The following is a 21986-nucleotide window of genomic DNA, read 5'->3' on the forward strand; positions in this document are numbered from 1 at the left end:
TACATGATAATTAATGCTGCCACGAGGAGCTGCGTGGGTGTCTGAATCGAGGAGTCTGATGTCCCCGTTCTCAACAGCTTGAGAAGGCAGCACGATGAAAGATGCGCTCACCTGGCACCTAGCAAGGCTACAGGGAACAAGACGGGGCCCCACGAGCTGCAAAGCTCTCCTACATCGTTTGTACTGATGAGAGCCCACGTGAAACCCCACCGAATCACCCCCACTCAGCACACAGCGACCATCTCCGAGCTGCAGCTCTCGGCGCCACGCAGATCAGTTTGCTGCAGCCCAATAAAGGAGATGGCAGGGACAGCTGTTGCACCTCCCCTCAGGACAGCTGAAAATAAACTGCACATTCAGACCCTGGGATTTATACCGGGCACCTTCACCACACTCGGGCCGTGCCGTTACCACGAGGTCAGCCAGCTCGATCCCAGAGGAGAGCCTGCAATGTGTGTGTGTGGGGCTGCTGCTCCCCAGCACAGTGGGGGTTTCTCTGCAGCTCGCCGTCCATCCCAGCCCCGTGCAGAAACACCACTTGTTAACAAGCAGAGCAGATATCTCCAAGCATTTAATGCCCCCCTGCCCTCTATTTATACAGCCACTTAACACAGTATTCCCCTCTCCCAACCACCTTAAAAACACTGCTCTAATACACACAGCCTGACACGTCTTGCTGACTTATGGTACATAATAACCCTCATTTGAGAGGCAGCACACCAGCCCCACAGCCTCATATTTTAATATTAGCCAGTTATTATCCCAATATATTACAACACGTTGCAGTTAAGATGTCTCACGAGTCCCATAGCACCTAATCTGAATTCAAAGTCTCTATACCTGTTGGTAACAGAAGCAGCTCCCAGCCCCTAACACTCACCATTAAAATATGTAAGAGGCAATATAAATTGCAGTGCTAATACCAGGATGCTGCTCGGTTCACCCAGCTACAGCAGAGTGCTGCACACAAACACCATCCTTACCATTTCAGTGGGTTTCAGCCACATTAACATGAGCTGCAGGACACGAGCCCGGAGCAGCAGCCCTTTCCAGGCCCTGCATTCGTGGCCCATTCCTGTGTTTTTGCTGAGGCAGCTCTCAACCTTATCAAACAATGTTGATTCAGACAAGCATGCAGCATTAATGACGTGTCTCCATCTCTAATGCAGGCTCAAGAATCCCATTTGTCAAAGTCAGAAATCTCCTGGTACCTATTACACAGAACAAGCTTCCCCCACACCCCTTTGCTTCTCATGGGATTGGAGCTCTGCACAGCCCGGCAGTGCTGTGGACACAAGGAGCTGCCCCTGCACAGCACCAAAGGACCGGGCACATTGCTTCTGCTCACTGCCACACAGCAACCTGCAGCTGAAACCCGTCAGCTCACTTGTTCACTGCTTATGGAAGGATCAGAGCTCAACAACCTAATCTCTAGATGGGCAAATGGAGGCTGAGGAAGGAAATGATGAAGATGCACATTTCCCACCAGAAATACCCACCTACTTACTAAAGCACTGCTTCCTCCCAGCACCCAGCAGCTGAGCACTGCTGCGGATGGCTTTGGCTCGCAGAAGCCTATGAACCAGCAGAGAAACTGCCCCAAAACAAAACAAGGGCTTTCCCTGAGTGCTGCAGAGAGCAGCAGCTCCGACTCATTTCACTTCAAGGTTAGTTTGTTTAGTCTGGAGTTAATTGTGCCCACTGCAGAGGTTGTTTTGAAACAGAGACACAAAGGACAGACAACTGAATGAATCCACGGGGACAAAACATGGACCCAGAAGTGGGACGGAGTAAGCCAAAAGCAAGAGAATAAATGCAGTTGGTGAAACTGCACTTCAGACTGGAACCGGGTTTGTCCAACACATCCATGCTGTGTGTCAGCATCTGAGCTTTCTCACGTCAGGCAGAGGACATTCTGTTGTACCCTCATGTATAAGGGGAGGTTAAAGTAAAGCACTGCAGTTACTCTATTGATAAACCCGACTCCTGGCAGCGTCAGATTTCAGACTGATGAGCAATATTAAGTACAGCACGGACTGCAACTTCTACTTTCATTAACAGAAGCACATCTTTGGAAAGAACCTCTGCAGAGCGCAGTGGAAAAGGTCTGACTGTCCTCAGATAACCTTATCTCCTAAGGATTAATGTATTTTTAGACAATGCAGCCACCCAGTTTTAAAAAACATAGCCTGATGCATGGCACCACTGCCCTCAGTTAAAAGACCTGAAGCTGAATTACCTTCAAGAACAGCTGTGGTGCCCCAAACACACGTATGTAATACCGGGAGGGTCTTTTCCAGCCTCGCTCACCCTGTGATGGAGAGCTTAAATGTCACCCAATGTACACTGTGCTACAGCTGCTCTCTCCAAGGCACTAGCTGGCTTTTACCTTTTGGTGACCAGCTCTGTGTGAGCAGCCACTGCCCTTCTGGCAGCAATGCTGGCTCCATCCCGGTTATCCTGCAAAGAAACCCACCCTGCTTCAACCTCCACTGCAGCTCCCACAGAGCAACGAGCCAACCTCTGCTCCATGGACCGTCCCAGCTGGAAAGCCAGCAGCCCCACAACCCACCTATGGACTTTTTGGTCAGCAACCGCATTACCTTCCGCTTCCCCAGGACTACACCCTATGTCTGAAAGTAAATAAAAGGCCAAATTTGTTTAACAGCAATCAACGATTGGCCGCCTTTTGCTGACGCAGATACTGCCTTGGTGAGCTCTGTGGAATAACCAGACATGCTCACAGTTTTACAGCCCTGACTCAGGAACAGGACTCAGTTAATCTGGGACTGCCAGTGAGGCTCCAGTCTGGGTTGGCTGAGGCAGAATCACTGTGCAAAGCACCCAACTTCCAACAAAGCAGCTTCTGAATGGCTGTGTGTTGTCCAGCACCTGAAAACTCCATCAGAAGAGCCAGGCTACCTCAATGGTACTGTAAACAACAGACCTGGGAGCAGATTCATGAGCAATTCAGTTCCCCTTGGAAAACACAAGAGGAAAACAGCCTGGACACCATCAAAGGGCAGACAAAGGATAAACAATCCTTTATGTTGTCATCTCCTCTGAAAGAGACCTTAAAGACAGAAAAGCATCGCCTATGACGTTTAGCAATGACTTCCCATCTGGAAGCATCATAATATTTTTCCCCTTCAGATTTAATTCTCATATGTTTAGGTTGCAGTTCCATCCACTGTCAGGAGGAATAAAGCACCCCACGTTGTGTCCCACCATTCACAACCACTACAGCCCAACCGCAGCCAGTGTTCTGCTTCACCCGGCAGCGCTGCTCTGCCTGCTGACTCCCAAACACTCACATTGAGTCAACGCCTCCCTTTTCATTCTGCATTCAGCAGGAAACCAGCACCACAGACCACGTTCAACAAACTGTGTTAGATGCAGAAGGCACTGAGCTAAAGATGGAAGCCAAAGTCAGACTGCAGGTGACAGAGACGGATCCGTCCCCCAGCACAGGCTCATGCTGCACCCAGTGCTTGCCATGAGGACGACAACAAGCTGCTGGCTGAGAAACACCACTTGAATTTAAAAGCTGATTTTCAAAACATGGCTTTACAGCTATAAAAAGCAAACAGGGCGAGGGATGACACAACTGTGCTCAGCCACAGAGGCCCAGGTAGTAAAGAAAGTGTGATTCACCTTTGTCAGAAGCCACACAGCATTGGGGGCCACTGCACACCTCAAACCAACCAACCCCATCTGTAAGGTCTGTTTAACAGAAGCAGATGCTGAGTCTGACAAATTAAGACCATTGACTTCATTAAGCCTTCCATGACCTACACAGACGTGCACTGGTACAGAGCGAGCCTCACTAAGAACCTTAAACAAAGGAAGAAAGGTTACCCACCCTTTCCTTCAGCACAGCAAACTCTTTTTGGTACGCAGCACCTCTTTGCCCTCTGCGTGGCTGTTTGGTTCTACCAATATTAAAGCAAAGTCAGTGCTCACCATCAGCTGCTCCACACGGCACAATGTTCAGAGGAGACATTAAGAAATCCTCCCACACAATGCATTTAGTTTGTCACCTAGTCCAGTTATCTCAGGTAACGCTTCCCACAGGTAGCAGAATTCCCCATAGCAGGGGATCAACCATATTTCGGACATGAGCAGAGATAACAAACTGACAACAAACATTTCCATTGGACATGAGCTCACAGCACCGGGATACATGCAAAACCTGTGAGCAAACAGGGCCTGCCCCCTCGGGGTGCACAGAACCCCTCCTCAGCCACACACCGCTTCAGAACTGCCTACAGCACACAGGCAAGCAAATTCAATGGGGCGACGGAGCAAAGTTTGTGTGAAATAGAAATGAAAACCAACTTCCTTCCTGTAGGGCTGCAGAAGCAGCAGCTCCTGCAAGAGCCCATCTCCCACGGTGAGCATCTGCTCAACACTTCACTCATCCGAAGGCTCTGCAGAGCACCAGGGCCCCCAGGTGCTGCTGTTACCTGATGGCTGCTAAGGCACAAACCCTTCCCACGTGCAGAATTGTACCTGTGGGCTGCCTGGCCATCACTGCTTGCCATGCACTCGAGAAACGTGACCTCGCAGCAATAATTACCCACTGATCAACGTCTGATGGATCCAATGCACCCCATGATACACTCCTGGCCGGGCGCCCCGTGACGCACAGCAGGGATGTGCTGACACCTCTGAACAGATCCACCACAGCCGGCAGCAAAACCCCCCGGGCTCAGCCCAGCTCCACCACACAACCCCAGCTCAGCTTCAGCCTTCTCCCTGCTTCCATCACCTCCCATTATCTGTACGTTTCCTTAATTACACGACAACAACCGCACTGAAGAGCAGGCTGGGAGCTCCCATGCTGTTTGCGGAGCTCAAGAAGGATATGGATACCTCTGCCCAGCTCAGTGACAGCCACGGGCAGGCGAGCTGCTGAACAGAGCTTTTAAACGTCCCAGCGTTTCAGTTTAGAAATGCCAACCAAGCAGAAAAGAAAGCAGTACCCGGGCTGAGTCGGTTATTCGTGCTGTTAAAGCACTGCTGCCTACAGCGATGTTATTCCCAGGTGCTCTTCCCAGGCCGCGCTTTCCCCATCGCACGGCTCAGCCCATGAGCTCTCCAGCTATCCAAGCCGCCCTCCTGCCCGCAGTCAGCGCGGGTTGGTCCCGCTGACAGACGCTGTGCTCCGGGGCGATTTCAATGGGCTGCCCCATCCCCGCGGGCGCTCCGGGCCGGGCCGGGGGGCGCAGCGCAGCACTGCCCACAGCGGGGGGCGGAACCACAACACCTTCACGGTCCCCTCCAGCCAAAGCCATTCTGCGGCTCCACACAGTTCCACACACCCCGCTACGTTCTGAGCCAGCCCCGCATCCCGCCCGGTTTCCCAGCGCGGAGGGGCGGCTCGGTCCCACACACCCCCATCAGTTCACACGACGGACAAAACCCAGCGCGGGTTTTCGTGCTCCGCCGTTCGGCGGCCGCGGGTTCCGCGCGCGTCCCTCAGCGCTCCGTGGGACCCGGGCCGCCCTCCGGGCGCACCTCCCGCCCTCAGCAAAGCGCTCCGTGGGGCCGTTCGGGGCTCTCCGGGCGCCGCCGTGACACAACCGCGGCTCCCACCCGCACGGACCCCACGGTCCGGCACAGACACGGGCTCAGCTCGGGGCTCAGCTCCCGCCCGCGGCCCCCATCCCGCCCCGCGCTGCGGACACCGCTCTGCTGACAGACAGCCCCGCTCGGCGCCGCCCGTCCCGCCCGCACCTGGTGCAGCGCCGTCAGCCCGTCCACGTTGGTGGTGTTGATGCGGGCGCCGCGGCCCAGCAGCCGCTTCACCTCCTCGGTGTCGCCGCTGGAGCAGGCGGCCAGGAACACGGCGCCCTCCTCGAAGCGGACGCGGGACCCCCCGGCCCCTCGGTGCCGCCCGCGGCCGCCCCCCGCCGCCACCGGCTCCTGCTCGGTCAGGGAGCCCTTCCAGCGCCGCAGCTGCTCGGCCCGCCGCAGCCGCGCCGACTCGGCCCGCTTCCCGCCCAGGTGCTCCGGCTCCGACATCGCCGCCGCCGCACTGAGGCGCAGGGAGCGGCGCGGCGCCTCAGCCCGGAGCGGGGCGCGGCGCCCCCGCCGCCATCTTCGCTACGCCCCCGCGGCGGCCGCCGCCGCGCCCCGAGCGCCCGCGCCCCGCGGCATCCCGGGACTTGTAGTTCCCGCGGGGGGCGCCGCACCTGCCCCGCGCCGCCGCGCAGCTCCCGGCGGCCCCCGCGCGCGGCCGCACCTGGGCGCGCGCCGGACTACGACTCCCGGCATCCCCCGCGCGCCGCGCCCTCCCCCCCCCTCCTCTCTCCCCACCTCCTCCCCCCCCCGCCCGCCCGCCTTCCCGCCCGGCGGGGCCGACCGCCATCACTGCGCCCTCCCGGCAGCGCCGCCTGCGGGGGCCGCGGCCGTGAGCGCTGAGGGGAGGATGGGGACGAGGAGGAACGGCGGCTCCGCGCCTTCCCCATCTCCGGGCTGAGCGGGCGGCACCTGCCGGGCCCCTCCTCTGCCAGGCGGTGCGCTGTGCCCAGAGATGCGGTTCCCGGTTTTCCCCGTCGTTAAACGCAACGGAGCGCTCCGAGCGGACGGCGGCACTCCGCTCTGCCCCCCCCACCGCGCCCCGTGCGGTGCATTCAGCCCCGGCCGCGCGGTTCGGCTGTGCCGTCCTCGGGCGCCCCCTGGCGGCTGCCGCGCAGTCCCGGTGCGTTCCGTTCCGTTCCGTTCCGTTCCGTCATTCTCTCCCGGCGGATCGCAGCCGCGGATCTTTAAGGCTGCGAAGGGCCGCCGCGATCCCCACCCGCAGCGCGTTCCGCTGCCGCGTCCTCAGTGCCGCAGCGCCGCGGCTCTGAGCTTAAAAGCAACGGAACAGCTTAACGGCAGCAAATCCACCCAGGGCCGCTCCTACAAAGCTGCTGCCTTTGGTCCAGGACGCCTTGGAGGGCTCTCTGCCGCTCCCGGCGCATCCCGGGCGCTGCTTTGCTGAGGCACAGATTTGCACACCTCCCCGAGCTGTGAGATCCGCTCTGCCCGCCACCAAATCAGTGCAGCGCCTTCCTGGGAGCGTCCACTGTGAGGTGCACTGTGTGCAGACTGCAGCAATTGCAGCCCGAGGGGCGGCCGCCCCGAACTCCTCTTCGTCATGGAACATCTCCTCAGCAGAAAGAACTCCTCTGCAGTACGGGGCTGTCCGTGGCTGTGACACCTCTGCCGTCCTTACACCCCCTCTGGCACCCCGGGGTCCCTCACACTCATGACCACATTCCTGTCTGTTTTCCTGTGTCGTTCCTTCAAATCCAGCCCAGCTTTGGCCTTTGGGCAGGAAGTCTGTGAACAAAAAGTCACTGTTCCAGGTGTGCTCCCGAGGTGATCAGTTTGAGCACACACTGCTCGGCCGTTCATCTCCCACATCCAGGCCAAAACCATACCGTGTGCCTCCAGCCGCTGCTATCTTTAAGCACCGCTTTCCTTCCCTTTAGTGTCTTCTGAATTTCCTTTGACTGCTCCACTACAAATAAGTGCTTTATTTATAAAGCAAACAAAGCTTTCTGGCACAGCCCAGATTTGCGCCTCTCGCCTTTAACCGCAGCCTTCCCCGCCCGCAGCGGCTGCCCCGCGGTGCGGAGCATCGCAGCACAGACGCGACAGCAGGTGGCGCGGGGACCCACGGCTGCTGCCGAGCTGCGGGCACAGCTCCGCCTCCATCCTCCGCTGCTAAAGGACCCCCTCAATGGAAGGGACCGGACAGCCAAAGCCCTCCCAGAATGGGGAGCGCGTCCCTCGAGGACAGCGAGGCAGAGAAGCTTAGGATCGGTAAGGTTGGAAAAGACCTTCGAGAACCCCAAACCCAACCCCGGCCCATCCCACCGCACTGCCCACACCCTCAGTGCTCTGAACACCTCCGGGGGTGGTGACCCCACGGCTCCCTGTGCAGCTGTGTCAGTGCATTATTGCTCCTCCAGCCCCACAGCACACAGCCCCAGAGCAAAGAGCAGAGCTGAGATTTGCAGCAGCAGACCCCACATTTTAGGATGCAGGGCTCTTTTCTGAAAGCGTCACTCAGCTTTCCATTCATCCGTTCCATCTTTGGAGGAAGGAAGCAGGGAGATGTGGGCCTCCAGAACATGACAGCCCTGCTGCACACCTCCGGGAACTCAGCTGGAGGGGGTGGGTCTGTCCAGGTCTGTGCAGGGCATCTCCAGCACCACAAGTGCTGCGCATTGCACACTTCCTCTGAGTCATCTCATTTCCCAGCCCCAGGAGGAAGGACGTGGCTGCATCAGAGCTGGGGTAAGGCTTTAAGCCCTCAGCAGGAACTCGGGGAGCCCAGTGGGAGATCCATGGCCATCAGGACCACCTGGCCGTGGTGACGTGGAGGTGCTCAATGTGCATGGTGGCAGCTGGCAATGCCCCACTCGGTAATGTGGTTCCCTGTTTGCTATGGCCCTGTGTGAGGAGGGAGAACCCATCACTCTGCAACCACTACAGGAGGCTGCAGCGAGAAGGGATCAGCCTTTTTTTCTCAAGGGACAAGTGGTATGTAGGTTGCTCTCTAAGTAGTGCCTCCTATTTATTTCCATGGAAACGACAATAGGTACAAAGAACACAATAACACTGTTTGATAGAGCAAATTCTCAGCTCCTCTCTTCCCGTTCCCAAATCTCCACAATCTTTCCTGAGCAGAGGGTCTCAGATCTGGACTCAGCACTGCAGATGGGACCTTACAAGGGCAGAGCAGAAGGGCACAGTCCTCTCCCTGCTCACTGCCACCCCTCTTTTGATGCAGCCCAGGATGCAGTTGGCTGCAGGATCCCACTGCTGGCTTACCTGCAGCTCTTTGTCCATCGGGACCCCCGAGTCCTTCTCTGCAGGGCTGCTCTCAAGGAGTTCTCCTGCTCTGTACGCATACCTGGGACTGCCCTGGCCCAGCTGTAACACACTGCACTTGGTGCTGTTGGACCCTATGAGGTTCACATGGACCCCCATTTCGAACACGTTCAGATCCCTTTGGATGGGAGGTTTAGATTGAATGTTGGGGAGCATTTATCTGCAGAGAGGATGGCCAAGCGTTGGCATGGGCTGACTGAGGGAGGGGGTGGAGCTCCCTGTGTAGGAGATGTGCGGATGTGGCACTGAGGGATGTGGTGCAGTGGTGGGACGCGGTAGCATCGGGTGATGGTTGGGCAGCGCGAGGTGACCGCGTGCTGCGTGTGGGAGCAGAGGGGGCAGAGGGCGCTGGGAGTGACAGTGGGGGAGCTGGGGGCTGCACCGTGCCGTGATGGGCGCCGCGGGGCTGACGGCCGCCGTGCCTTCCTCCTCCTCCTCTCCTCCTCCGCCCGGGGCAGTGACATCAGGCCGTGCTGGCGCTGAGCGCGAAGCGCCGCCTCCCCCCGCCGCCAACAAAAGTCCCCGAGCGCCCTCCGGGCCCCAACGCCGCGCCCGCCGCCTCCCGACCCGCCCGGCCCGGCCCGGCCCACAGCCGCAGGTACGAACCGGGGCAGCGCCGGCCGCCAGACCCCAACATCCCACCCCGCCCGCCCGTGGGGAGGGAGCTCAGCGCACGGAGCGCACGGAGGGCTGCGGCCCCGCGGGTGGGCGAGGGTCGGTGCTGCCCGGTGGGCGGAGGGGCACGGGGGGGCACCGGGGGGCGTGGGGGGAAAACAGAGGAGAAGGACAAAGTTTGGCCCCGGGGACAGAATCACAGAACTTCCCCATCCGGGCCGGGCGCTGGCGGTGATGCTCACGGGGAAGTCCCAACGCCCGCGCTGCGCTCCCTCTCCCCGTGCGCTGCCGTCGCTTTGCCTTTCAGCGCGGATAACTTTGGGGAGCCGGCAGGACCGTGCGATGGGGTCCCATCATTGAGCAGCGGGCGCAGCTCCGGGAGGTGCCGCTCCCCAAACCCCGCAGGTGGCGGCGGGGCCGCGCGTTGGTGGGCGCTCGGCACCACGTGCGGGTGCTGCCAGGAGGCAGCGATCGCCGGGGAAGCTCCGGAGCAGCCGATTGAATTCCTCTCGAGGACGCAGCGCGGTGCTGGGATGCAGGGAGGGCTGTGCCGGGCCGGGAGGTGCAGGAGCTGCCCGCTGTGGGGTTGGCTGTGGGGCTGTTGCTGCTCCTCGTTGCTGTGAGCGCGGCTCAGTGCTTGCTTGGCGTCGGCAGAGCGCATCGCCAAAGCAGGGGCAGCGCGGTCCCCCCCCCGCCGTGATTCCATCCCTCATCTCCTCCATCTCCATCAGGCAGAAAACCTTGCCAAAGCTGCAGGGAGCTGTGTCGGGTAGGAGGTTTGATCCCCACAGAAGCCATGAGCTTTTCTCAGTGTCCCTGGAAAGTGCTTTTGCTCTGGATAAACTCGGGCTTTTCTTTGAGAAATCAGCTGAATGCCCAGATGTGATAGGGAGCTTTCCAGTTGGTAAGCTCAGCCTGGGAGCCGTGTGGCCATCAGGCAGCAGCAGGCAGCTCTGCTACCCGTGTGTGGCAGTGGGGTGGCACAGCGCTGCCCATCCCTGCCGCACACCTCAGATGGGCAGCAGTGGTACCCCAATGTCCCACTTCAGGACCTGGGGGCACAGAGTGTGCATGAGGGTCTCTCCTGACCTCAGATCCCCCCCTGATTCCCTCCTCTCCAGGCAAAGCCCCCGGAGATGTCAGATCTGGCACAGCTGCTGCTCTGTCCTTTGGTGTCTGCACTGATGCTCAGTGTTTTGTTGCATCGCAGCACTCACTGCCCTCAGGACTCTGTTCTCATACCAGTTCAGCATCGATGTATCATCCTTTATCCCCACTTACACCACTGGCATCCCAGAGCCTCCTTACGTCACTGCTGTGACATGGGGTACAGGGGCTGTTCCCATGCATGGTGCTGTGGCAGCTGCTCCATACATGATGCTGTTTGTTTAGGGCTGAGTCCCCGTGGCCTGAATGCAGCTCCCGGTGCTCCATCCTGCTCATTTCCACCCATCTCCATGAGCTGATTCCTTCTGCTCTGTCCAGGTGCCTCCTTCTATTCCTGCTCATGTCGTGGCTATGCCAGCTGATCTCTAAATCCCACTGCTTTTTGCATGGGCCAGCCCGAACCTCCTGTTCCTTAGCCATCTCCTCCAAGCACAAAGTGAGCTATGATACCCTGAAACCAGGGCTGTGGGACCCCAAACCCAGGGCTGTGGGACCCTGAAACCGGGGCTGTGGGATGCAGCAGTGGGGCCTGGCAGCTGTCCTGCATGAGAAGGAATGGGGCACCCCGAGAAGCAGTGTAAGAGGCAGTCCTGTGTTATCCCCAGTGAGGGGGGCTGATGTGGGTGGATGTGGGTGCAGCGGTGCCCGTCTGCCCCCTATGGAAGCTCCTGAAGCCGGCTGAGCCCTGCCAGGAGGAAATAACAAAATAACGCATTCTCCAGAGAAACACTTCGTGTCCTTTTAAGGCAATGCAAGGGCTGGGACTGGAGCGAGCTGGCTGGAAGGGAGGGATTTGGCACCGCTGTGCCCTGGGTAGGAAGCCCGGCCTGCAGGGCGTTGAGGAAAGGCTTCCTGGCTGCTGTGATCACACCCAAACGACTCTGACACCCTGGGGCTGCACTGCTTCCTCCTCCAGCCCCACACCTGCGCTGTCCGTGTGTCTGTCCTGCTCACAGCTGGCTGTGGGGCTGGGCCTGCAGCACCCCTGGACCCTCACACCACCGGGCACCTCCAGCAAGGCTTTGGTTCTGATGTCTTTGTGACCACCTGAGGTTGACTTTGGTCCTTCCACTGGCCTCCTTATCCTCAGCTTCTCTTTGTTGGCTTTGAGTTTCTCGAGGTTTCTGTTGCCCCAGTCTTCACAATAGCAAGGCTGGGTTGGAGCTCAGCCACGTGTGTTCGCCATTTGTCCTATTGTGGGATTATCTGCTCATTGGAAGATCAGGCGGCCTCTCATAACTCACCAGAGGCATTTCAGGAAAGAGGAGAGCAAAGGAGAAGCATTAACATGCTGCCAGGGAGCTGCGTGGTTGGTTAGGTCAGCGCTCAGGTGTTGGTCCTCCATCCCAGCCTTCGTACTCCTCTTCCTCCCTCCCCTCGCTCAGAACAGAGCTGTGAGCTCCCAGCTGGCAGCTGTCCTCCATGGGCGCTGATCCCGCTGGGTGCTCTCAGTGGGCACTCTGAGTTCTGCTGCTTCTGCCCCTCAGCAGCCATCTGAATCAGTGCAAACGTTTTCTGCCCCTTCTGTCCCCACAGGATGCCAAACTGGGGTGGAGGGAAGAAATGTGGCGTGTGCCAGAAGGCGGTGTACTTCGCCGAGGAGGTGCAGTGTGAAGGCAGCAGCTTCCACAAGTCCTGCTTCTTGTGCAGTGAGTACCGCCCTGCCCTCCCCGCTCCCTGCCAGCGGGGCGCCTGTCTGTGTCCTCTCTGTGGGCCTTTTAAACATTTATGGGCTGTGTCAACACTCACCGGGTTTCCCCTACAAGCAGCTGGGCTGCAGGAGCTGTATGGAGGCGTTCTGCTGTCCTCCAGGCTGAAGGAACACGGATCAGCCTGGAGCACCACGGGATGTCAGGGCTGAGCTTAGCCAGCGTCCATCCTGCATCCCTGCACCGGGGAAAGTTGAGGTCGTGTCCCCGGAGCTGCCTCAGATGCTGAAAGCTGGAGCACGAGATGGGCGCTCCCACCAGGCAGGAGGTGGCACATTGCATAATGCTGGCCCTGGGCCTCTGCATTGCTTTGCTGGCAGCTGGGGGATGGGCTGCCCTGTGTCTGGTGGGAGACGGCCTCCAGGAGCCAAAACATCAGGCAGGAGGCATTGCTCGGGGAAGGGAAGGAGCTCAGTGCCATGGGGAAGGGAGAAGGCTGTCCCACATCTGCTCATGGGAGCGCATCACCAAGGAGAGGGCCGCAACATGGGCCGCCATCCTCCTGCTTTGCAGAGGGACCTCATCCTGCTCCTCGTGTAGCTGGGGCTCCTCCCCAGCCCTGCTCCTTGGCCCCGTGCTGCTGAGCTGCTCTGAGCTCCTCTAGCTTCCCCAGCACTGCTCTCGGGCCCCATCGGGAATGTGAAGCCACTATCTTTAGGAGAGAAAAACAAACACTGGGAGCTGATTTGCCAAGGAAATAATCAGAAAGGAGCCAAACCTACCACAGTGCATTAAACTGGGGATCAGCTCCGGGAGTGAGTGCTGATTGACTGCATGGCGTTGGTCCAGCTAAGGCAACAGTACAAGCAGAAGTGTGATGCAAGGAGGCTGCCTGGCCTCAGAGCAGCAGCAGCTCTCGTCTGGTCGTCCTGTGGGGTGGCTCAGCTGTTCTTAGGAAAACAAAAGGTCCTTCATGCGATGAGTGCGGTGTGCTGGAATTTCTGCAATGCAGAAACCGGGGGCTGATTTCTAGGAAGCAGATTGGGAAGGAATGTTTTTGTTGCGTGACAGCGGTTGGGGCAGACGAGGAGCAGGGGAAGCACGGACTGAAGGCTGCACCCACCCAGCGTGGGGGGAGAGGAAAGCAGATGCCATCAGCATCACCACCGTTAGGACAAAGCCCTTTGGACCCGCTGCTGTCAGCCCCCACACTCCATCCCTGAATGCAGAACTGTCCCTACTTGGCTCTGCGCTGCTGCAGGGATACCCCACTGCCAACCCATCTCTCGGACACCCACTCTGAGCCATGGGATGGGATCCCAACCCCCATCCAGGGGATGGGGAGCATACAGTGAGCACAGGGCCCTGCCAGCCCTCCTTAGATGGCCACATGTTTCCTTCCCACCTCCTCCTGCCAGCAGTGCGTGGGGTTGCCTGCGGCCACGCAGGAGAAGCACCATATTTAGTAATAGGGCCGAGGAACGCTGCCTCTCGCCCCCGTATTGAGTGCACTGAGGGAGCACTGCGCTGTGTTTGCATTCCTGTGATATTGGTAAAGGGCAAGGAACTTTCCTGCTGGCGAGGAGCGAAACGGGCTGCTGGGAGCGGCGACATTTAAGGTGTGTGAGCGGGATGGGGATGGCTGTGGTGCAGCTGTAACAGGACCTGCTTTGGCGCTGGCTGCCAGTGCTGTGGACTCTGCCTTGGGCGTCATGCTCCGGCTGGGGCAGGTAAACACCGGAGATTGCTGTGAGCCCCCGGTTGTTTGCTGCTCCCCTCCCATCACTGTGTGCCAGGAAGGGCTGGGAGCCGACGTGGAGGATGAGATCAGAATGGGACGGGAGCCCAAGCGGTCCGAGCCCAGCGCCGGGGTCCCCAAACCTGCTGCTGTCTCCTTGTGCCCCATCTTGTGTCCCACACTGACCCCACGGCCAGGACACCCACCGGGGCTGGCAGTGCTGAGTGTGCCCTGCACACACCCCCTCATGGCACAGACCTGGGGTGGCTCCTTGACATGAATTTCTGTGTGGTTGGTGGGGAGATTTCGGGTTTGTGCCCCATCCTGCCTCCAAACTGCTCCCACCCAGCGTGCCGGCAGCAGCGAGGTTAACAGAGCTGCTGCCTTATTTATTATCAGCCTTGTGGCCCTGGTGGTTGCTTCCTTTTAAAGCCAGACATGTTCTTGTTGTGATCCTTATCTGCAGCCGTTTTGCATGCACTCCCTTTGAACACTGATCTTGTCTGGGGTTTCCTTGCTCCTTGAAAGCCGAGCTGTGCTATCCCATGTGAGGACTTGTTCTCTGCAGCTAATGAGCAGATCTGGATGTGCAGGCTGACACGGCCCTCCCTCTCTTCCAGTGGTCTGTAAGAAGAACTTGGACAGCACCACCGTTGCTGTGCATGGAGATGAGATCTACTGCAAGTCCTGCTATGGCAAGAAGTACGGCCCCAAGGGCTATGGGTATGGGATGGGCGCCGGGACCCTGAGCACCGACAAGGGCGAGTCTCTGGGAATCAAATACGAAGAGTGAGTTGAAGTCTTGTTTTGAAATCGGGGATGTTGTGTGCAGCTTCTCCTTTACATCTGTCCAGATGCTCATGGCTGTGCCGCCCTGCAAAGCCCACTGAGTGTCCAGCGGTCCCCAGGCTGGAGGGTGTCATGGACTCCCTGCTTCTGGGGGGACTTCCCATGTGCTGGGCACGCCACGTGGCGGGCAGGAGGCCCACATCTGCCCTGATGTTCTCAGTGGGATGAGGGCTCAATGGGCACGTCCCCATCGCCCAGCCCCGCTGCCCATCCCATCCCAGCACACAGCTGTGGGGCTGCAGTTTCCATGGGGGTCAATGCCATCCTGACAGCCCCTCTGAAACCGGGCTGGGATTTGCATTCCCACAGCTCTCCCCTCCTCCTCCCTGTTCCTGCACCCCGTTAATGAGCTCCCTCCTGTCCGCAGGGGCCAATCCCACCGACCCACCAACCCGAACGCATCCAGAATGGCCCAGAAAGTTGGTGGCTCTGATGGGTGCCCGCGCTGCGGCCAAGCGGTGTATGCAGCCGAGAAGGTGATCGGAGCTGGAAAGGTACGGATGGGATGGATGGGGCACACGCCCAGCCTGGCAGCCTGGCACCTAAAGGGGAGCTTTACCAGGATCTTCTGCACCCCCTCCTGTAGCCCATCCCTGCCCAGCTCTGAACCCAAGCGTGGTCCAGCCTCAGCTCTGTGCCATGGGGTCGGGATGGTGGGGAGGCCTCAGCCATGGGGCTGTGCTGGTGGCACTGGTGCTGCCCCACACGTTGACCCCTGTGCTCCGCCCTCCCCGCAGTCGGTGTTCATCCCCAGAGCACAGAAGGGAGGCGTGGAGTCACAGGAGCCTGCAGCACTGTACTGAGGCTCCAGCAGGGTCTGTGAGGGATGTGTCGTGTTTTGGTTATCCTCAAAATCCCAGCCCTGGCTCTCGGCCTCCCGGTGTTGTCAGTGTTTACAGGGACCCAAATCTGGCAAAGCAATTGAGCTCGAGAAAACCAGAGAGGATTCCAGAGCATGTATTCAACGCGCTAATGTTTGCTGGATGGCTCTCAGCTACCTCCTCCCCCAGCCCTAATTTCACATTTTCTTCCAAAAAAGGTTTGATGTTTTCCAAAGCGTTTATTTGAATTCCTCTGTGAGGCTTTGGCTGCTCTGTGTGCTGCTCGGGGCCCGTGAGCTCATCTGTCCCCGGAGGGCTGGCAGGGCTGGGGGAGCTTTATTTTTGAACGCTGATTCCTGTGTTCTTAGTGTCTATTTGCTGCCTTAGAGTCGGAGATGTCTCCTCCCAGTGCCACCCCTGGGCTAAGGTGCAGCTGCAGTGGGTCCTGGTGAATAACTTATTATTGTGGTTTAAGAGAAGGGTGATTGCTCCTCACCCACAGCATCGTGCAGGTGACTGTTGTGGGGGGGTGAAGGCTCAGTTTAGGAGCCAATGTTTCCCCTCTGTGTCTTCACCATGGGGCAGGAGGGCTTCGCTGTGCCGAGGGCAGAGAGGAGGGCTCTTTCCAGACTTTCCATCATCAAACCCCTTTGCTGATGGCTTTGGGTCAGAAGCAGAGCCTCCAAAGGGACCCCACGTGGTACCAAAGCTTTGCTGTCTTGTCCCCATTACCACCTGATCGGGTTCCTCTCCTGTCCCACAGTCCTGGCACAAGTCCTGCTTCCGCTGCGCCAAGTGTGGCAAGAGCCTGGAGTCCACCACCCTGGCAGACAAAGATGGGGAGATCTACTGCAAAGGTGTGTGCCACGTCCCCTCCCCTGTGGGGCAGTGCAGGGGGGTCCCCGGGCACAGCTCCCCTCCAATTGCCCTGGATGCTGGGGGTGGAGGTGTGAGGACGGGGATGGGATGGGGGTCCGGGAGATGGTGACCCCGCAGCTGCTCTGGGGGGCACTGCAGACACGGCAAACCCTGTTCTGCTTCAGGAGAACTGCCCTCGTGCCACCGTCCTGATGTGACTCCTCCTCCCCTCTCTCTGCAGGTTGCTACGCCAAGAACTTCGGGCCCAAAGGCTTTGGCTTCGGGCAGGGGGCCGGGGCGCTCATCCACTCGCAGTGAGGCACCAGGAGCCGGGCTCTGCTCCCCCTGGGCTCCTGCAGCCCAGCCCTGGGCTTCCACACGCAGCAGCGAGCTCCCTCACCTCCTCCATCCCCGCCTGCTGCTTCGCGGCACCAGCGCCTTCCCCTGCCCCGACCCAGCGCTCCCCGAAGCTGCGGGAGCCCCATTGCCACCACGGGTCCCCGGCACGGGCACACAGCTCGCTCCCACCCGCAGTGAGGCCCGCAGCGTTCCGCTCCACGTCGCCCGTCCCGCCGGGATGAGCCGCGCTGCGCCGCGTCACCGAGCAAAGGAATAAACATCAAAGCTGACCCAAAGCATTGCCCGAGGGGTTGTTCCCCAGCGGGGGTGCGCGGTTGAAGCAGGAGCTCAGGATGGAGCGGGAGGACGGGGAGCGGTGCGGTCGCGGCTCGCAGTTAAAGCGGAGGGGCGCTCCCTGCGGCTCTGCAGCCCGCTCTGCCCCCCCCGTGTGACCATTTCCAAAGCAGCGTTTCCTTCCTGCCCTATCCAAACCCATCGGCGCTGCTCCGCGGTGCTGCTCCGGGCAGCCGTGCCCAGCAGTGCTAACAGCTCAGAGCTTCTCACCTCCTCCCGGGTTGGGTATTTTTTTGTGCTGGATTCTGATCCGCCAGCCTGGCAGCTCCCCAGGTTTAATTTGTTTTCACTGAAACACTTTGCTTTCCATGCGTGCTTCTCTCCTTTGACCGGCGTGAGATACTCGCGGATCAGCCTCGCCGTCCGCCCTTCCCAGTCTGCAGTGGGACGGCCGCAGTTGTCTGCTTCCCTCTGCTGGCTGCTGCTCCCCGGGCACAGCTCCGGACAGACGGACGGATGTGTCCGCACATCTGCACCCGTGCGCAGCCAGCCCTGATGGCAGCCGGGGGGCTGCAGCGCTGGGGATCGGGGATGGGGTACCCAACACCGCCCTCAGGGGGATGCCCTGGGATCGTGGGGACAGAGCTGCAGCACCGAGCTGTGTTGGCTCAGCAGAATGAGACCCTTCTGTGGGTCTGGAGGTGGCAGGCTTTGCGGGAGCTCCGTGACCTCACGGCTGTGGGAAAACGATCTTCCCGTGGTGGCTGGAGGCGGCGATGCCGTGAGCAGCAGAGGCAGCCCCAGCTGGAGAGGGAAGAGACCGTGGGGTTGGTGGCCCAGCGGTGTCACTGACATCCCCACCTGCTGGCACAGAGCTGGGAAGGACAGCCCCAGACCGCTCACTGGGGATGGTGAACCATCCCTGAGCATGTGCTCCTTGTGGGGACCCACCTGCTCCGCTCCTCCCAGAGCCCCACGGGGCCCGGGCTGACCCCCATCTGTGCCCGACATCCCAAACTGGGACTGCTGGGACAGCCGGGACCGGTGCCAGCCTGGTGATGTTGGCCTCAGGGAGCACGAACCAGTTCCTGACTGCACAGCGGGCCCTGCCCTGTTAATGAGGGATAATGAGGTGCCTCTCCCGGCGCTGCAGACTTGCCCCCTGGCCATGCTGGCTGCCAGCACTGCCCCCGGCAGGCATCAGCCCCAGACAGTGACCCCGGCGCAGCTCTGTGGGGTTTTGTCCCCCTTTTTTGACTGTTTTGTTTTATTTGGCTGAGCGAAAGGCTCTGCACACTCAGCACCTCCGGCTTCATCCATCCACTCGGGATGCTGCGGCTGTGGCTCTGTTCAGCAGCCCATGGCCAGCACTGTGTCCCCAGATGTCCCCGCGGGCACAGCACAGCAGGGCCAACTTCTGCCAGGGGCTGGCATGGGAACAGACGGAGCCGTCGTGGTTGGGAACGAGATGGGCTGGAAAGGCGCCGGTGTTTTGCTGCTGGGGAGGGAGGACACCGGCGGGACCGGGCTGTGCTGCACAGCCCCATCCCCGCTCAGTGCGGTCACGTGAAGCTGGAGATGCTGTCTTCACTGTGGGACAGGCTGGGGACACCAAGTCCTTCTCCTTGGGGGGGATGCAGGGGGACAGGAGCTCTGTGCTGGGTGCTGGGGGACCGGAGCAGCTCCGTTGGGTGCAGGGCTGGTGGGTGCACGGCCACCTCGGGGTGGTGGCATGGACATTTCCATCTGCAGATGTTCCCCTCCTGAGCTCCGTCCTTGCAGTCCCTGCATGGTTGGTGCTGCACCCACAGCTTTGTGCCCAGGCAGCATTGCACCCTGTAGCCCCATGTTTAAGACCCACAGACCTCTTCTATGGCTGCTACTGCACTCCACAGACCTCTATCGTGGCTGCTTCTGAACCCCATAGTCCCTTGCCCCAGATGGCCCCTCACCCACAGCCCTCTGTCCTTGTTTGTACTGCTCCCCAGAATCCCACTGCACCCCACAGCCCCTTCTTGGCTAGAAATGCCCCCAGTCCCCCCCGCCCCAGCTGGCACTGCACCCCATAGCTCCATGTGCACGTGCTGCTGCCCTCCGTAGCCCTGCAACTGTCCGGTGCTGCACCCACAGCCCCTGGCCCACCCAGCCTGCACCCACAGCCCCCTGCAGCCCCCAGTCCCATAGACTGCAGCTCCGTGCCTTGTCCTCTCCCTGCTGTGCTTTCACCCACGCTGTGCCCCGGGCTGTTTGCATGGGGCCCCAGGACTGCACCCGCCCGCGGGCACCCCGAAAGCACCGTGCAGGTGGGTGCAGCGGGGCCGTGTCGGGCCTGGCCGGGCTTCGCCTGGGCGTGAAGGGTGCTGCAGAGCAGGAGGGGCCAGGCGAGGCGGGGAAGGAATGCAAGTGGGAGAGCGGCCGGGCATGTAGCGACAGATCCTGGGGAGCGCGGAGCCGGGGATCCCACACGCTGCATGGGGCAGGGCGCCGAGCCTCAGCCATAGGGACGCGGCATGGGGCGTCCCATCGCTGCCGCCCCGCTGTGAGAGCCGGCGGGGGCCGACCTGGGGGCGCTGAGCTGCGGGGGTCCCGGCAGCCGCGTGGAGAGGGGTGGAAATCCCCAGTGGGGGATGCGCGGCTGCAGGAGCTGAGGAGCCGCCATGACCCCCGAGAAGGTGCTGCGGGAGGGGCTGCTGGAGAAGCGCAGCGGGGGGCTGCTGCAGCTCTGGAAGAAGAAGCGGTGTTTGCTGACCGAGAAGGGGCTGCAGCTCTTCGAGCCCAAAGGCTCGCGCCGAAAGGAGCTGAGCTTCGCCCGCATGAAGGCGGTGGAGTGCGTGGAGTGGAAGGAGCGGCACATCTACTTCACGGTGGTGATGGACGACAGCCACGAGATCGACTTCCGCTGCGCCCAGGAGGACCCGGGCTGGAATGCTGCCATCACCATGGGCCTCGTCCGCTTCAAGAACCAGCAGGCCATCCAGGTGGTGCGGGCACGGCACAGCTGCAGAGCAGGTACCGGCCCCCGCTGCGCTCGGGGTGTGGGGACCCGGTGGTGGGACCCCTTCCTGGGGTGCTCCGGTGTCCCCATGGCCCCAGGATGGGAGGGGGGCCATGGATGGGGTGGTTCTTTCCTGGGTCTGCATTGCGTGCCCCCCTGCCCTGGCTGGGCTTTGCTTCCTCCCGGTGCAGCCTTCCCCCCCTTCTCCCCCCCATATTTCAACCCATTGCACCTCAAGACAGGGACACACTAACGTTGTCCCTCCCACAGAAAGACACGGGGTGGGCTCTGCCTGCTGGCTCATGGGATGGGGGTGACACCACGCTCCCCAGGGCTGACCCTGCTCCTGCCCAGCACGGGCCGGCTGGGTGAGCAGTGCTTCTCTCCACAGTGGTGCAGTATGACGCAGCTGCAGTGGGACAGCGCGTGGCTGTGCAACGTCCCCGGAGCAGGATGGAGACGGCGCTCAGCTCAGTGGGCGGAGGGGAAAATAGGATCCCTGCCAGCAACTGAGCCCTCGGGGCTCCCCAGGAAGGCCAGTGCAGGCACCGGCCCCAGTGCCATGGGGCAGGACAGTGAGGCACCAGGGCATGCGTGGCTGCGGGGCTCCGGCTGCACCCACTTGGACCAGTGGGGCGAAGGGCACAACCAGGGCCTCCACCAGGGGCTCCCGAAAGTGATGGATGTGGCCAGGACCACGATGGACTGACGGAGACCCCCGGGCCTCTCCTGCAGGACAGGGGATGGGATGGGTGAGGCCAACCTGAAGGAAGCAGCGCGGTGCTGAGCCATGGGACATCGGATGTGGATGGGGGCACGAACCCCATGAGACCCCGCATGGTGGAAGGGATGGAGAGGGGACCCCTCGGTCACCACGCCAGGATGGTGTGGTGATGCGGCTGTGCCGCTGGATGCTGCCCTGGGGATGGCACTGTGACAATGTGGCCCCCAACTCCTCGTACTGAGCGTACCCCAACAGGTCCTTCTGCTGCTTTGTTCTTGTTGCTTTGTTTTGCGGGACCACACGGTATTTGGGAGAACACTAATCCTGCACAGAGCTTCACGGGTTGTACGTAGACATCCCCTTAAATCTGCCAGCATCCCGCAGCCAGGCTCCTGTGCCCCCCATCCTGCCGTCCCCCGGTGTTCCCGTGGTGACTGGGGTTGGGTTAGGGTCAGGCTTAGGGTCAGGTTCTGCTGCCAGGCGGTGCAGGCAGGACAGCAGCAGGGGAAGGGATCCCTCACAATGGGGCTGTGCCCGGACAGGCTGTGCTGATGTGAGTGCCCGAAGCTGCTGAGCTCCGCAAGCTGCAGCCTGAGCCCCACAGCCCAGGGCTGTGCAGATCTGCTGGGAGCACAGCCGGCTGTGTGGGAATGGCGCAGCACAGTGTCCCTCCAGCCCGGCCCTGTGCCAAAGCAGCACCGGGTGTCTCTGGGGAGGGACGGTGGCACGGTCAGTGCCTGCTTGCCATGCACTGTGCCCTTTGCAAGCAGATCTTGGATGGATTTCCACCCATCCTCCTCTCTGGTATAATGGGGTGTGCAGAGGTGAGCTGGGGGCACGCTGTGTGCAAGCAGACCCACACGCATGGAGCGCAGGGCAGCAGCAGCACAGGTGTGACTCCTGCAGGGTCTCAGTGCAGGGCTGGGTTTGCTGGGAAAAGCTCCTTGTATGGAGCCCCGGGAGCCCTGCAGCAGCCCCAGCGCTACCCGTGTATGTTTATCCGGCTGCTGGGGATGCAAGAAGCCCACAGGGTGCTTCCAGCCCAGCC

The 21986-nt window shown here is 60.4% G+C and overlaps 3 protein-coding genes across 23 annotated transcripts in view; 2 read left to right on the forward strand and 1 right to left on the reverse strand.

The window, feature by feature from the left end:
• Nucleotides 1–6112, reverse strand: part of PPP1R12B (protein phosphatase 1 regulatory subunit 12B) — an 86158-nt gene extending 80046 nt beyond the window's left edge. For 16 of the 17 annotated variants that reach the window (XR_005841867.2, XR_005841866.2, XM_040652776.2 and 13 more), the window contains exon 1: nucleotides 5740–6112. Coding sequence is in view for 14 of the 17 variants with exons in the window: in XM_040652776.2 (XP_040508710.1) it covers nucleotides 5740–6027 (288 nt within the window). In the remaining 3 variants the exon portion in view is untranslated. Of the gene's footprint in view, nucleotides 1–4985 lie in introns of all 17 variants that reach the window. The other variant, XM_046904163.1, reaches the window with a different exon arrangement.
• A 3319-nt stretch (nucleotides 6113–9431) lies between these two features.
• Nucleotides 9432–17588, forward strand: CSRP1 (cysteine and glycine rich protein 1). Of its 5 annotated transcripts, none has more exons than XM_025143678.3 (6): nucleotides 9432–10989; nucleotides 12208–12320; nucleotides 14679–14847; nucleotides 15275–15401; nucleotides 16492–16585; nucleotides 16828–17588. In XM_025143678.3, exons 2-6 carry the CDS (start codon nucleotides 12209–12211, stop codon nucleotides 16902–16904), a joined length of 579 nt encoding a protein of 192 aa, XP_024999446.1. In that variant the 5' UTR covers nucleotides 9432–10989; nucleotide 12208; the 3' UTR covers nucleotides 16905–17588. The 5 variants fall into 5 exon arrangements, with proteins under 5 accessions (XP_024999446.1, NP_990579.1, XP_024999445.1 ...); NM_205248.2 differs by having other exon boundaries at nucleotides 9432–9487; nucleotides 16828–17574; XM_025143677.3 differs by lacking the exon at nucleotides 9432–10989 and adding an exon at nucleotides 11539–11723.
• On the forward strand, nucleotides 16848–21209 carry PHLDA3 (pleckstrin homology like domain family A member 3). Its single transcript, XM_003642734.6, has 2 exons — nucleotides 16848–20228; nucleotides 20606–21209. The coding sequence occupies exons 1-2, from the start codon at nucleotides 19877–19879 to the stop codon at nucleotides 20725–20727; spliced, it is 474 nt and encodes a 157-aa protein (XP_003642782.1). The 5' UTR covers nucleotides 16848–19876; the 3' UTR covers nucleotides 20728–21209.
• Nucleotides 21210–21986: the final 777 nt, after the last annotated feature.

The sequence above is a fragment of the Gallus gallus genome, chromosome 26 (genome assembly GCF_016699485.2).
Source record: "Gallus gallus isolate bGalGal1 chromosome 26, bGalGal1.mat.broiler.GRCg7b, whole genome shotgun sequence".
In the NCBI taxonomy this organism is placed as follows: domain Eukaryota; kingdom Metazoa; phylum Chordata; class Aves; order Galliformes; family Phasianidae; genus Gallus; species Gallus gallus.

Coding starts and splice junctions, on each gene's coding strand:
- PHLDA3 (XM_003642734.6), top strand. CDS start 19,877: ATGACCCCCGAGAAGGTGCTGCGGGAGGGGCTGCTGGAGAAGCGCAGC. Junction 20,229..20,605: donor ACGGCACAGCTGCAGAGCAG/GTACCGGCCCCC, acceptor TTCTCTCCACAG/TGGTGCAGTATGACGCAGCT.
- CSRP1 (XM_025143678.3), top strand. CDS start 12,209: ATGCCAAACTGGGGTGGAGGGAAGAAATGTGGCGTGTGCCAGAAGGCG. Junction 12,321..14,678: donor CAAGTCCTGCTTCTTGTGCA/GTGAGTACCGCC, acceptor CCTCTCTTCCAG/TGGTCTGTAAGAAGAACTTG. Junction 16,586..16,827: donor TGGGGAGATCTACTGCAAAG/GTGTGTGCCACG, acceptor CTCTCTCTGCAG/GTTGCTACGCCAAGAACTTC.